The 15,099-nt window shown below is 40.3% G+C and overlaps 1 protein-coding gene across 1 annotated transcript in view; it reads left to right on the forward strand.

Moving 5' to 3' along the window:
• The window catches only part of ARID1B (AT-rich interaction domain 1B), a 338,300-nt gene that overhangs the window by 226,920 nt on the left and 96,281 nt on the right, over positions 1 to 15,099 (forward strand). The window contains 1 exon segment of the mRNA XM_062572412.1: positions 7,831 to 8,074. Coding sequence (XP_062428396.1) covers positions 7,831 to 8,074 — 244 coding nt within the window.

A 15,099-nucleotide genomic window follows, 5' to 3' on the forward strand; every position in this document is an offset into this window, starting at 1 on the left:
CCATTAACCGTCAAAGAATTATAGACCACATAATGACTGGTACCGAATACTCTCAGGAGGTGTGTAGTTGTCTGCGTTTTCATGTAGTTCCTTGAAGCTACAGTGTCAGTTGAAAATTTCTAATTACCCTAAGTTGTTTTTGCTGTAAAGCTCTTGTCTGGACAAGCAAATAAGATCTCATCATGGATCAGTATAAGCAAGGAAGTGTGACTATATCCATCTTAGCAACTTCTTCTAATCTCGTCTGTGACAGATGCTGGCATATCACGTCCTGTTTAGATTGCTGTACATGGTGGTTGATCAATTTGCATTATTTTTGATTTGCAGGAATTGCAAGCAGTCATACTTCATTCCAAAAAAGGACAAAAATTATTAATATGTAATTAACAGAATACAAAAACAATCTTTGCCCTAATTATGCACAGAGAAGTGCTAGGATAAATTCTAGAGAGTTTATGTAGGTTTTTAAAGCATAGGATCCTGCAACTTGTATGGTGTGGTCCAAGTCCAATTACATATGGACATTGCAATTTTCTGCAGTCAGTTCTAGCTTTTCTTCTTAGACACCTGTATCAAGTTGGCAGGTCTTTTTAAATTAAAATAAAATTGTCTTACAAAAACAGATCCTTTCCTCGTTAAGAAAATGTACTGGGGAAGGATTCTTCTCTGTGAATGAATTGGGAATTGAATGCTACTGTGAGAAAGCAAACTCAGTAGAACAAAATGGTATTCTTAGTCATGGTGGCAATCCAACCTCAGCAGCAGCAGAGGCCAGTCCTCTTTCTGGACCTCCATGGACTGTGCTGTCACCACAACGTTCATGCTCAGTAAAGGTAGGCGCTTGCGTGGATGTGTCTGTGGAGGTGAGCTGGCAGCCACAGCCTGTCCTCCTGCGTGGTCTCCATCGTCCTGGCAGCTTCGGTCCACGCTCAGAGAGAAACACTTGACTGTTGCTTCACGAGTGGCTTCTCTGTGTGCTCCATGGAGAGCCAGTGGGGCAGGTCTCCCTGTCTGTCCACAAGGCTGATGTTGAATAGCAGAACTACATGAAAATAATTCTGTTTTTCTTGACTGGTTCTATGACTGTGACAACTCATTAGAAATACCTTTACCCTAGCAGATCAGATTTCTCGTTTCTGCACTGTTTTCATGGTTTTGTGCAGCAAGCAAGAATAACTGAGAGAAAGGGGGTTGACTTTTTGCACATAATTTCTTAAAGACTGACTGAAAAGGTAAAAATCAGAGCACTAGTGCTATATTATTTGCTTATGCTTTTACTTAGTTGCTTAAGTGAATATAGAGCTTTGGGGAAAAAAAATTTTGCATTCTTGGGGACTTCCCTGCATAGCTTCTCAAAGAAAATGTTTGATACTAGTAGGAGTCTTGACAACACTGTTCGGTAACTAAGTTATATTAGGAAGCATATGAGCTCTGTGGAATGAAGAAAATGGGTTTCCTTAGCAAGTGGCACCATTTCACACCACTTTATCACGAAAATTAGTGCAAGAAGTTAGCTTTTTTACCATATACTTAGAATTCCCTTCATTTAGAATATTGCGTCAATCGTTCACTATATACAGATTACAAATAAACTTATGGTTAAAAATACTACTGAAACATGTAGTAAGTGGAATGAAATAAGACTGTGAAATAGAAGGATGAACTAAAAAGTATCAGTACCCAAATATTACCTAAGTTCAGGTTTGTCTTACAAGTCAGTTTTCAGTATGAAACGGATCTGCTCTTTGTAGTAGCATTTTCCAACGTAGGGTTGTGCCTATCATTAAAAATGTAGCTTTTCTCAAAGAAAGTGTTTGAAATGGAAATGATCTTGTCTACTTTGCTTTTAACAAACCTTGAATTAGCAACGTGCGGTGAATAAGCCTTCTTTTCTGGCCCCAAATTTATTTTGATAAAGAGCATTGGTGGTGTGAAAAGCACTTTGGGAAAAATATAACAGCAGACCAGCTCATGAAAGGGTAGGCAGGGGATGTTCAGTGTGTCCTGTTAAAAAAAAAAAAAAAAAGAATTTGCAAGTATGTGATTAAATATTTTTGGCATGATTGGTTGAGGATTGCAACCTACCTGGCTTGGAAGGGGGGCACTTGTTTGGCTACCTCTAAGGCAGTAGTAGCCTTAAAGCAGGAGAGGATTTTCCTGTGTTCCCCACCATCCCTATGCCTGGGCGGTGCTGCAGTTGCACAGGAAATCGGGGCTGTTAGCTCGCTTGCTATCTAGACAATGTGACCAGCGGGGCATTTGGAAGACTTCTTGAAACGTGCTATTATAGGCTGCTTTGTGATGAAAAGAGGTCTTACAAATATCTTGAAATTTAAACCAAGCTATTGTGGCTTTTTCTTTGTGCGCGCGCGTGTGTGTGTGTGTGTGTGTGTGTGTTTGTCAGCCAAATCATTTGTTCAAAGTTAATCTCAATTACAGAGTATATTGTTCATAATCCCCCGTGGTTCCAAAACAATAGTGGAGTGTGTGGGTCTACTTGAATATATATTTGCATACTTATATGTAAAATATGTTTGTGTGTGTATATATAGCTTACTTCTAAAACAGATTTGTGTTGAGAAGAGGGATATTTCATGTAGGATTCTGTCTTTTGAGCCATACCATCCTCTGTCCTAAAAAATATATATATATATAAAAAAAACATATAAAAGTATAATAAAATAATTATTAATATGGTATAGATAGTATAATAAAATTATATAGTATATATAGTATAATAAAATAATTACCAATTATTATAAATTAATATACTAATAAAAGTATAAAGGCCTGAATTTAGTAATGCAGGCTTTGATCCTGAAGTCAGTCAGTGATTATTTTGCACTGGGATTCACACTGGAAAAACTGGCGGTAAGATAGAGTCAGGGGTTTTCGGCTTTGTGGAGAGTAAGAGGTTTTGTGTGTCTTTCTTGAATTTTAATATCTACAAAATACCTCTGCTTTTCTTCTACTCTCTGAGCATAAAGAAACTGATAGGCTACAGTTGGGAATTTTATATAAATCCCAAGTTGTACGTGTTGTGCTGAATCCCACTGAGGGATCCCCAAACTGCAGTAACCTGTTCAGTGAACTTACTGTGTGATTTAGCATCACAGGACCTTGTCGCGCAAGGTGCTCAGTATCTACTAGACCTGTTCTGCACTTTCCATTTTCCCTGACTTTGGAGAAGGTGCTCATCATTTTCCAGCTGTAGGCATTTAGCGAGGAGCACCTTTAGTAATATCTCGTTTGTTTTACATCTGCAGGGACATTCTTCAGCAGAACTGGTGGTTGCACGAAGCATTTGCAGTGTAAATTCTTGCTCCATCGTGAACATGCTAACCCTGTCACACTTTGTGTGTAAAATCAGCATGTTATTACCAAGTTACTGTAGTCTCAATTTTGTTGTTTATTGGATCTAGGAATATTCCTTGAGTAAATTACACTGTTATATTATACATGAGTGTTTGTATTTTTTTCCTCATGCTCTATTTGTAAGTGATGTTGGGTTACCTGACTGTATATAAGCAGTTTACTTTCTGCTCCCCCTTGCTGGCTGTGTTGCAGTGTAAGTGGGTGTGCTATTTCAAGAGTGGCTCTCCTGTCAGTCTGATAAGATCGTACCACCAGGAAGGCATAACATTATAATCCTAAGCACAATGTGATCCTGTACATTTTAGCTCTTGTACCTGTCACAGGGACCAGAATAAAGGTTGTGCAGGGGTACAAGGTGAGGGTAGAAGTGAAGATAGTGATAGATAAGACACTTAGCTGAAAGAGATAAATCCTACACAGTGACATTCCAGTTTATAATCAAGGTATTATCTAGAAATAAACTTTGAATGCTGGTTGGGATGTCCTGAAGAAAGCAGGATGTAAAGGTGACATAGACAATACAGTGTTTTGATATGGATTTGTGATAGGGAAGGAAAAAAAGAATTTTTAGATTGTCCTTTACTTTTTTCTTAGAACTAGTACCATATTTGAAGCATACTCATACTGGAGAAAACAGTAATAAGATTATTCTACAAGAAACAGATCTGTGTAACAGAAGGTTTCTGGTAATTCTAGACTTGCTACATTTTACCCAGAGAAATGAGTGCTTTCCAGATAAAGCCTCTGAAAAGAGGGAAAATTTAAAGCATGCCTTGGGGTATGGGGACTTCAGCCCCTTAAAAGGATCCCTGCAATTACCTAACCTGCCAACTTTCCAACAAGATAAATGGAAGCACTGTAGCTTGAAGGTGCCTTGGTTTGAATGAGATGCAGTAAGTAAGGTCTCTCTGTTCTTTACAGGCATCATAGATCTGATAGTACTTATAAAAGAAGAATAGAGTTGGTGCCCTGCTGACTAAATTGTCCTCTAGAGAAGTATTAGTTACAGAGCTTCTTTGTTAACTAGGCTGTATGCTTAAACCACTGTGAATTTCTCTTATTAGCAGGCTTTTTAATAGCTTTATATATGGATAAGCTAAGTAAATGCAAGTATATCCATATAATTTACATATATAATGAGTACAATCTATATATAAATAAATGTTTGCTATACAGAAATAGCACATTGCTTCATTACTGTTCTGTTACATTGAGGAAAAACCAAGCGTTATAAAACTGATAACAGGAGAACAGTAAGTCAACTTCTGCTAATCTGTCCGGATGCTTCGCATAAAGTCTGTCTTCTTCTTCTTCCTCTTCTTCTCTTTAATTTCCCAATTAGCTCTTGTGAATAACAGATGTGTTCCTAAAGCCTTTGTGAGCTGTGAGTTTCCCAGTTGCTCACCTTCTCATTCTTTCTACCTTAGAAGACTAGGTAAGGCCATGAAGCATATGTTAATAAAAAAAAATTAATTAATGACTTTTTAAAAAAATTAAATAATTCCCAAGATACCTGATGTAGGATGGCTGGTACATCTCCTTTTAGCCCATGGTGACACAAGGTGGGGGTTCTATAGCTGAGGCAACTGTATAGACAAATTATATACTCCTGTGAGAAACCTTGTTATCAGATTTCTTGATTGATGCGATGAATACCGGTGCTATGATGCCTTCCTCGATGGGTGAGTTAAATGAATTGCGAAGCGCGCACGGGCGTTGTGCGGCCTCGGAAGGAAACCCCCGTGCCCCGTTGACGCTCCGTGAGCATCACGCGCCGCGGGGTTCAGGCTGGAGGAGTGCCGGGGGTGCCTCAAGCCCACTCGCCCGCCTGCCGAGGGCTTTATTTATTGGGGGAAGGTGGCGGAGTTTAGCTCTTTAAATAGCCCGGCATCGCATAAGCTTTGCTCTTTCTTTCTTTTCTGCTTTTATGAATGAGTTGCATCAGGTTCGGGAGGAAATCCCTTGAAGGCACGCGCTTGAGGAAATGCCTGGGACTTGTCACTCACTCCACCCTCGTGGGAGATTAGCGAAATGAGAAGTCATAACGTGACCTGATGGGAAAAAGGAACCTCGTTCTTGCCCCTGTGCTCCTCCATGCAGGCTCTCGGCAAGCCAGAGAGATGTTGTGGGGAGCTGTCAGGTTTTGCCTTGATCTCGGAACAACAGATAATTTCATTCCGGGCAGTACTAGCAGCTTCCTGGGGGCGGTTACAATTTTTTGGTTTGTTTATTTTTGCAAATATCATGTCACATGCTGAAACAAATGAAAGTTTTAATCCAAACACTGTTTTAAAATCTTCATTGTTCTCAATGTAAAACCATGTGTTTTCTATATCATTTTATCTGTTATGTGCCCGTCTATTTTTTTACAGAGAATTTATGTTCGTTTTGAATAGCATGTATTCTGCTACATTCTGTTTTCAGGGTTTTATTATATCCTTTTCAGCAGTATTTGTTTTATCAGCAGTTCCTGCAAGCATTTGTTACACATTATGACAATAGTGATTTGATCCCATTTAGCAGAATACCATATTATGCATGGAAAAGCAGTAATTACTTACCTGTTTGTCAAATACATTCCACTGTAAAAATCTTCACCATTATAGTATATCAAACAGCATTACTTCTTGTTTACATTTACTACAGATAATAGTTTCAAAAAAAAAAAAAAAAAACCAAAAAAAAAACAAAAAAGCATAGTTTATTGCCAGTATCACAATTAAATTTCCAATTATAGGTATTTGGGAATTAATTCTAACTTGAATGCAGAGTTGATGCATAGACTGAAGCTTTCAGACCTAGTTTTTGTTTTTCGTGTGTCTAAAGAAATGCACCTACAGTTTTGTACTTGTCATAAAAAGCAAAGTTCACCAGTGGTGAGAGCTGTGCCTAATACGTTAGGGTCTAACTCAGATCTATAAATGAGGTCTGTGAGGTGACAAGTAGAGAATTAACTTGGGTCAATTGTATTTACTGCCCTTTATGAACAAGGAAAAATCAAATACAGCAGTCTAGGTAGCTTTTTATGTATGTTATTGGTGTTTAAACTGTTAATCTTACTTTTTTCTGTGCCTTGGACGACTGACTACATGTGTAAGGGCAGAGTAGCTGTGCACCCCTTGTCATGGAGGTAGTCAGCATAAGGCAGCACTGTTACTCTAAACACACTGCTTTGCATTTTGTCCATGTTCCCTCCTTTCTAAGATAACTTCATTTTCATTATGCAAATTAGACAGCAGTAAGTCTTTTGCTTTTGGAGCGCTTTGCTCTGGCAGGACCAGATGCTTCTTGGGCTATGCACGTGACTAGTCCTGTGGTCTCCAGTGGAACTACTTGCATGAGTCAAATAAAATCTGTATCAACCAAAGTAAAATTCTCTGTCATCCTAATTTGAAGTCCCAAGGGTCAGTGAATGACCTGTTTTATGTGTAAAATAGCGCTCTCCCTCTTGTTTGTGCCTCAATTCAGTAATCAAAATAGTAGCATGCTCCTTAACTTGTGTCTTGCCAATAGTCTTAGGTGCATGGCTCCATTTGCGCATTTCAGTTTGTAGATCTTTCTGTGATGCTTAGGAATTAACATTTTTACAACATTATTCTTGTTTTATGTGTGATTTTGCAAAGTTAAAAGAAAAAGATATTCCCACAGATCCAAAAACTAGTATAACTCCTGTGTCCCAGGCTAGCTTTGGAGAATATGCTCATTAAAATATTGTTAGAATTCAGATGAGGAGGTTTCACCTGCGTAAAAAGTTTCCAGTGCAATAGTTATGAAGTAGAGCAGCTCTTCTGTGGTGCATCCAAGTGAAACTGGAGAGAAGCTGTAGGCTGTACACTAGGACAGCTGGTATCTGATGGATATATAGAAGCAGTCCTTGTCAGTCTTGTAAAACGGCCAGTGGGACCTGCATTGCTGCTGAGAGCAGGGCCTTGGTTTTGCCTCTCTTCTGCAAGGTGAATGAGCTGAATGGGAGCATGACAAGGCCTGTGTATTTTATACCCTTCGTCTGTCATTTCAATGATGGCTTAAAGAGTGAAGTGCATTAGCTGTGATTGTAACTGTAGCAAACCCCAAAATGACATACTGTATGAAAGGGAAACTGATGTATCATTTTCATTAGTTTTAGTGTGCTCAGCTAGAATTTGTGGGATTAATTTTGAAAGCTTAATCCAGATGGAAAAGGTTAAATGCAATGTTGAGTGAATTTGGTTCCAATTCATTTGTTGCCCTTGCTTGTTCTTTTCCTCAGAAGAATTAGAGATTAAGCAGAGAACTGTACATACGATTCTCACTTCTTGTCATTTAACTACGTGAACCAACATTAAGGAAAGCCTCCTGGTTATCTGCTGTAATAAGTAAATAAATGGTTCTCATCACTAGTCTACCTCACAAGTCCTGTGGCTTGCGTATTGCTACTTCTTATTGCTACTTATACTCTTTTTCCTTCTCTCACAGGATTTATCTGGCTCCATTGATGACCTGCCGACTGGAACCGAAGCAACGCTGAGTTCAGCCGTTAGCGCGTCTGGGTCTACAAGCAGCCAGGGGGAGCAGAGCAACCCTGCACAGTCGCCGTTCTCCCCTCACGCCTCTCCACATCTCTCTGGCATCCCCGGAGGTCCATCACCTTCTCCCGTTGGCTCTCCTGTTGGAAGCAACCAGTCAAGATCTGGTCCCATTTCTCCAGCGAGTATTCCAGGTAAGTTTGTTTCAAAAAATTAAATTGAACTAAAAGAATAGGCAGATGTAGAATTGTAAAAATTACTTCTGTATTTAAAATGCGTTCATTTTATGAGAAACCTGTATTTTTGGGGCCTTTTGCTGTCAAAACGCATACTTAAAGGAGTGATAAATTCCATCTGAACTGCAGATACCAAGCCCTCAGAGCTCTCAAAACACTGCACTTAACTCCAACATGTATGCTTGATAAACGTCTTTATCGTGGACCGGTTCAAACACTTGATCTTAGTTTTTGCCTTTGATTCATGTATCATCTATCTGTCATGTATTTCTCTAAATTATTTACAAGGGTTTTTTGTTGTTGTTGTTGTCTTTGGCTGTTGAAGTTTTACAGTGGTTTAAGACCCGTAGTATGAGGCAGAGGTTTTCTAACCTTTTATTGTGAAAATGTAGCTTGGGTCATGAGTGCAGAATTTCTTAAGAAATATTTTTTAATACTCGCAAAGGTTAGCAAGTTACTAGAAGTCCAGCCCCACCAGTAATAACTGAAAGGCAGTGGCCTGTTTGCTGCTCGCTTTCCTGTGCTGCACAGAATATAACACAAGATCATTCACGTACGTTCAGAAATCTGTGAAGATACTTTAATGATACCAAGAAGAAAAAAAAGCATCTGTTAATTCGAGTTATATCCTTATCTTGTCCACACCTATCTGACTTGTCAGATGTAGGCTAAGGGGTTAGGCGGTGCTATCTTATATTTGGTGTTTCACATGAATTTGTTTCCTTCCAGATACTCAAGTTTTAGATTATTTTCTCATATTTGGAATGATAGGAGAGTTCCTAAGAGTAGACTGACGCTATCTTTGCCCCAGGCATAACTTCAGTTACTGACAAAACCACAAAAAAAAATATCATTGACCTCAGTTGAAAGGAACAAAAAATAGTGATGCCTTTCCTACTAGATACGCTGTAAACCAAATGCAAGTTGAAATTCAGTGTGTGAGTGGGTTTTGGTACTCAGTGCAAAGGTGTAAGTGCAAAATGTAAGTGCCTGTTTGCATACGGAGGTCAGGCTACGCAGGCTAAGGGGAGTAAGCTTGCATGTGCGAGGGCAGCGCAGCAAAGGAGGCTGGAGCCGCGCGGAGCCCTTACGCTGCCCCTGCGCCCGGCAGTCCCGTGGGTTTCACCTCCAGCCGCTGGGTCGGGCAGCGCCTGCTCAGGTGGGGCAGGAATAGCGGGAAGCGGGGCAGGAGCGAGGGAGCCTTCTGCCTGCGGGTGGGATCACGACCTGGCATTTGCGGCGTGCTTCCCACCGCATGGCACAGAAGCCCTTTCCTGTTGTTCTGTGAAGTTAAATAGCCCTGAGCTGCAAACATCATGTTTTCCCACAAACTGAACAAATTCTTGCACTTTTTAATCAGGGCCAAATTTAATGGCTTCAAGGGGGCTTTAAATTCTGTTTGTATGCCGAAGTTCTGACTTCTTGGCGACTTTTCGGCTTGATTCGGTTCTGAATATCTCTAAGTGGTCATATTCAGGCAAATAAATTGGTTAATATTTTAGTAGCCTGCTTGCTGAGTAGGGTATGAATGCTGTTGTGTTGCGAAGAGCTCTACTGTAACCACATTGGATAAGGATGTAAACAGGACAGGTTGTCGGGGAGAGGTAATCTTTTATCAAACCAATTGGTACCTTTAGGATAAAAATAGACGGGCAGTGGGGAAGCTTTCAGGATGAAGATCGCTTCATCGCTTCAGCTGAGCCCAGAAGCTTGTTTTTGTGACCGGCCGGGCGATAGGCATTACCTCCTCATACAACCCTCGTCACCGTTTTGAATGTCAGCTTTCTAGCCCGCCGTAGGAACACGACGGGCCGCTTCGTGAGGCAGCGCCTTCGGGAGCGGCGCTAAATGGCAGTACGCGGCCGCGGGCTCCCCCCGTTTAGACAGGCTGCGGCTCGAGGCGGCTCTCGCGGCAGAGGGTGGCGTTTCGGGCGTGAGCTGGCGCGCTGCTGCGTGCTGAGGAGCAGCCGGCAGCTGCGTTATCTTTGCCGCTGTTGCTTTTGCTCGGGCTACGAAGCGAAACGAGTGGGTCTGCCGCCCAGGAGCCGCACTAGCAGGGAGCCTGTGGGGCCTCGGGTTTTCAAGCCCTATGAGCACGACTGCTCTCATCAGTCTCCCTTTTCAGCTGTGTATTCCCACTGTTGTACTTTATTGCTAGTAGTTCAACAGCTTTTACTCATCTGTTACAGTCAGGAAACACTGGAAAACAGTAATACAGAGCTTGTTTGCATTTCTGTGGCTGTTTGCAGCATTCAGACTGTGGCAATTTTTAAACAAATGTTCTGCAGGATAGCTACTCTCCTTCAATAATTTTGCTCGCTGCTATTTTCCTCTCTCTTCTCGCCCTACCCTTGTTTGTTCTGACCTCATTCCTCTCCTATTACCTCCTGCGATGTTGTGCCACAGCTTCTCCGTGTGACATAGATTGGCTCTTTCAATCATTCTCTCTCCGGCAAGTCATTGTAAAATGAGCAGCTGTTGTGTTGCTGATAGCTATGACGAGGGAAAGCCAAAATGTTGCAGGGGGTGCTTGGTGGGAAGGCCGTTAAAATAAAGGTGTTGCTTTCCCAGGGTTTACTGGAAGAGGAGCATCCTTCTGCCGATGCCTCCCTCGCTGCAACAGGGTGGGCGACTAATTTAACACCAAAAGGGCAGGCAAGCAGGCAGCCCCCTATTAAACCTCCCAAATGGCCGGCGCAGTTCCCTGCCTGCTAAAGCGGCTTCCCAACCCCACGGCAAATCTGCCTCCACATATTGCGCTCTGCCACACGTTGTGAATTTCGTGGCACGGACAGCGCTGGCACTGGCACATCCCGCACTCAGTGGGCATTTCCTTCCTGCGCGCTTTGACATACTGCACAGATATTTCTTGCGGTAAGTGGCACTCATATAGGTAGTCTTTGTTTCCCTTCGCGTTACTGGAGTATATCAGGGCGATTAACCCCAAAGAGCCAAAAAAGCCACTGAGTCACGTTCTGTTTGGAGAGACAGTTTTCTTCTCTCAAAATGGCATCACTTTGCTTTCGGACACACTGCTATTGCGGTACTGAAATTTTAGGCTTTTCTGATTTTAAGGATACAAAATGCTGTTGTAATTTCCTATTAAGTAGGTCATTATTCTGCTTTGCCAGAAATCTTGATCTCTTTATTTTGTAGCCACCTTCATAATTAGGGTGCACGTTCTGCCAAAAAATGAGATGTGATGCCCTGTGCTGCCTTAGGTCTTGAACTGTGCCCGATTCAACCCTAACCCATTAGTGGAAGCTGACACAGCACAACATCAAAATGTGCTGCTGTTGCCAGAAGATTTAGGGGATGGTAATTTCACTTTTTTTTTTTCCTCCTGTTCCAACCATTCTGCTTCCAGTTTACTAACAAAGCAGAAATGTAAATAAGCTCAACTCTCCCCCTCCCGCAGGTTTTATCTCACTGGCCAAAGGCTTTTGTCAGCTCTTTCTCCCTTGCGGTGTAAGCAGCAAAAATTTTTAATATTAAGAGTTCAGTGGAAGATTGCTGATAGGCCAGGAATCCCTTAACCCGTGATGGGTGAGCAGATTTTATATGAGCTAATAGATTATATTATTTTTAAACTTCTCCAGCAATTTTTGTATGTATGGAAGACAGCAGTATGCTATACTAATCGTGACTAGCAAATGCTGGGTTTAGAAATATGTAGAAGTGTATTTTCACATAGATGAGTATTTTGAGTTAAGTTTTTAATCCATGTTATTTTGTCTTCTAAACAAGCAAGCTTATTTTCACTGTGTTAAGCATCAACTGCTTTGTAATTGTTTTTAGTACAATTATATTGATGTCTTCTTTCACCAAGGAGTTTGAATATAGCTAGCGTTATAATTTTCGGGGAGAACTCCATGTGTGGATATTCTCACTTAAGAAGCTATTGCTAGTCAATTTATGCTGACAGACAGTCAGCACCCTCTTCCAATTTATTAAAAAGAAAAAAAAATGTCCCACCTGCAAAATTCTTTAGTATGATAATTATACAAGGCAACAGGTATGTTCCACATGGCAGTCAACTCTACTTTCTACAAACCTGGAAGTCTTCCATTCGTATATTGATCTGCTAGCTAGCTAAAATTCCTGAACCTGTCAGAATTACATATATCATTCCAGGCATGAAGGAGCAAAAGAAGAATGAGATGCCCAGAGAGGGCTGTGATAAGAAGTCTTGCTTTGGTATGCATGATAGTCAATATGTGGATAGAGTAGAATGATTTAAACAGTGTGATAAGAAAGAAATGAGTAATGCTCAGTCCACCACAGTCTAAAAGGAGATTTTAATGCAAAAATTGGAATAGGAGTGATGGTTTCTTTCATGCCTTGTAAAAGGAGAACTGTTTCCAGAAATCGCTGCAATAAGACAAGCTGGTTGGACAGATCTTGTTTTAAGCAAGAATTTGGAAAACACTTTTGCTTGTTATTGAATTATCCCATATGCTTGTTCTATTGACCACTGTTGTTGGTATGTTACAGTGTTGACTCTTTTCAAACATTATTTGAGAGAGGGAAGGCTGCTGTAAGAGAGTGGACTTGCAAAGCTATATTCATTATTCAGGTTTTACAGATCTCTTAAAATGTCTTTGCAAAACAAGAAAGGGGATTATTTCCTTGTGAAGTGGACATAGTCCTCTTGTCTAGAGAGATTATTTTAACACATCTATCAATATTTCCCCCTTGGCTTCTCCGGAGGCAAAAATCTTGCAACAGCTTGTTGCAAGGAAGATGCATGCTGTTTATTGGCCACAAGACCAGAAAGAACAAAACACAAAATGCCACTGACGTAGCTAGGTTCTTAATGACTACCAGTACACAAAACATCTATTCAGCAGTTTTGCAAATCTAGAATACTTAGAAATGAAATACTTGAGTGTTTCACAAAGCATAGTTTTAAACCCTTTTGAAACGTTTGAACAACATTTAGAATTTTTCTTTCTTCTGTGAAGATGAGTAGAAAATATATACATAAAATAAAAATAAAAAATAAATACATAAAAAATAGGCAAATTGTAGGCACTCTAACTCAAGGTACAGATTCTAGGATACGGAGCATCTAACCTGTGTTACCAGTTAGAATTCAGCCCAACTCATGACTGATTAATAAGCTCTTGTCTGAAGTAAAAAATGAAATGAGTAAATAGTCTCAGTCTGGCTCCTTGAGAACAGGTTGTATCGCACAAGGCAGTATCAAAATTGTTATCTTGCTTTCAGCCTCTTCAGAGAGATGAGGGAGGTGTCCTCTGTAGACCTGGTCTTTGCAGAACAGGTACAGGAAATGAGACCAGACCGATGTCATCAAAATTCCTATTGTATTTTTCTGAGAACAGAGGTTTTCATTTTCCAGAACCATCAGCCCAAACTTTTTTTTATCATCCCTAAGTTAAACTTCAGACAGTAAAACAACAAACCAAAGTATTACCAAAATCAGTATGTCCTGGCTTTTTCTTGCTTTTTTTTTTTTCTCCCTCTCCTTTGGTTACTTAATACCTTATTTATCATCATGTTTATCACATGATCAGACATTTCAAGGTTTTCTTCTAGTTGCTGTGGAAGACAGTGATACACACTTCTCCCTCATCAGTTGAGCATCTTGCAGGATCCAAGCATGGCACAGAGGATCATCCAGTACCCTATAAACTCTTCAAGTAAACTCTCCCAAAGGACAAACCTGTAGTGTGCACATCCCCATGACTGCATTTCATCCCATACCTTGTCTGCCTCCATGGATTCATGTCAGGCCTGCTTTTGCCATCGTAGCCATTGCAAAATGACTAGCTCAGCTAGGCAGCTGCTACTTTGCGTGCCCTGGCAGCATCCGTACAGCAGGCCACTTCTTGAAGCTCTGTGACTCACTGGTAGCCCTGTGCTGGTATAAAGCCGCCTAAAGATAGGCAGTTGTTGAAATCCAATTAAAAACTTTGCATAATTATCCGTGTGCTCTGGTTCACACAAGATTAAAATACACATTACTACAGCCACCAATATTTGATAAATATGTAAGTTTTAGATATATATTTTACAATTAAAGCCATCATTGGACAATTATTGTTTACAGCCAGTCATTAACCTTTACACTCCTTTCTAACTTTCCTGCTTAACTCGCTTATGTTTTGGCAACTCTAGTGCATATTTGTTTTTGAAAGTTACATATTTTTATTCTGTTATGTTACTGTTTGGCTGCACAAACCTAGATTCTCTTTCCTTCTTTCTATGTGTTGCCAAATAGAATACTTATTTGGGTTTTGTCATAAATTAAAAGGTTGTGTCACTCCCTCATCTTTTGCAATATTAAGCAGTGATTGATGAGTGAGTGGGAAAAGTCTCTCACATTTCCATCAATATGGATTTGTGAGGCAGACGGTCATTACACCTAGATAAAATACAGCATAAATGTATTAAGTGAATTGTTTTCTGTGATAGGGTGGGCTGTTGCAGTTTCCGTTTTTTCCATGGACTATGCATCAGTGCTATTAGAGTTTTTTAAAGTGGTCTTAATGCTTCACAGCTGGTGTCAGAATTGACTAGAAAAATGTGTCCCTTCTTTCATGAAGGAACCTAAGCAAATACACAGAAGCACTGAATTTAGGCCAGTTAGAAAATAGACATTTAGCCCCAGAACATTTCCACTACATCCAGCTAATCCTTTTTTTTTTTTTTAATTAATGTAAAGCAAGATACTCTCTATCCTTCTTTGTGACAAAATGTATGCAGGTTGAACTGTGACTTGAAAGATTGGAACAGCCCTTTGACAGTGTCACCCCATAGGTAGATATGGAACTCAAATTGCAAAGTAGATTTTTTAGAAAGTAAACTGAAAAGAACAACTCTGAGCTTTTTCTGTTTGCTCCCCATCTCCAGATAGCAGTGGACTCAAATTATTGTGATGTGTTGATTGATTACAGCCGTTAAGTTTCTTCATAATCAGTTTCATCACTTATTCTCAATTCATGCTTGCACCTTTGATT

The sequence above is a fragment of the Rhea pennata genome, chromosome 3 (assembly GCF_028389875.1).
Source record: "Rhea pennata isolate bPtePen1 chromosome 3, bPtePen1.pri, whole genome shotgun sequence".
NCBI lineage: Eukaryota > Metazoa > Chordata > Aves > Rheiformes > Rheidae > Rhea > Rhea pennata.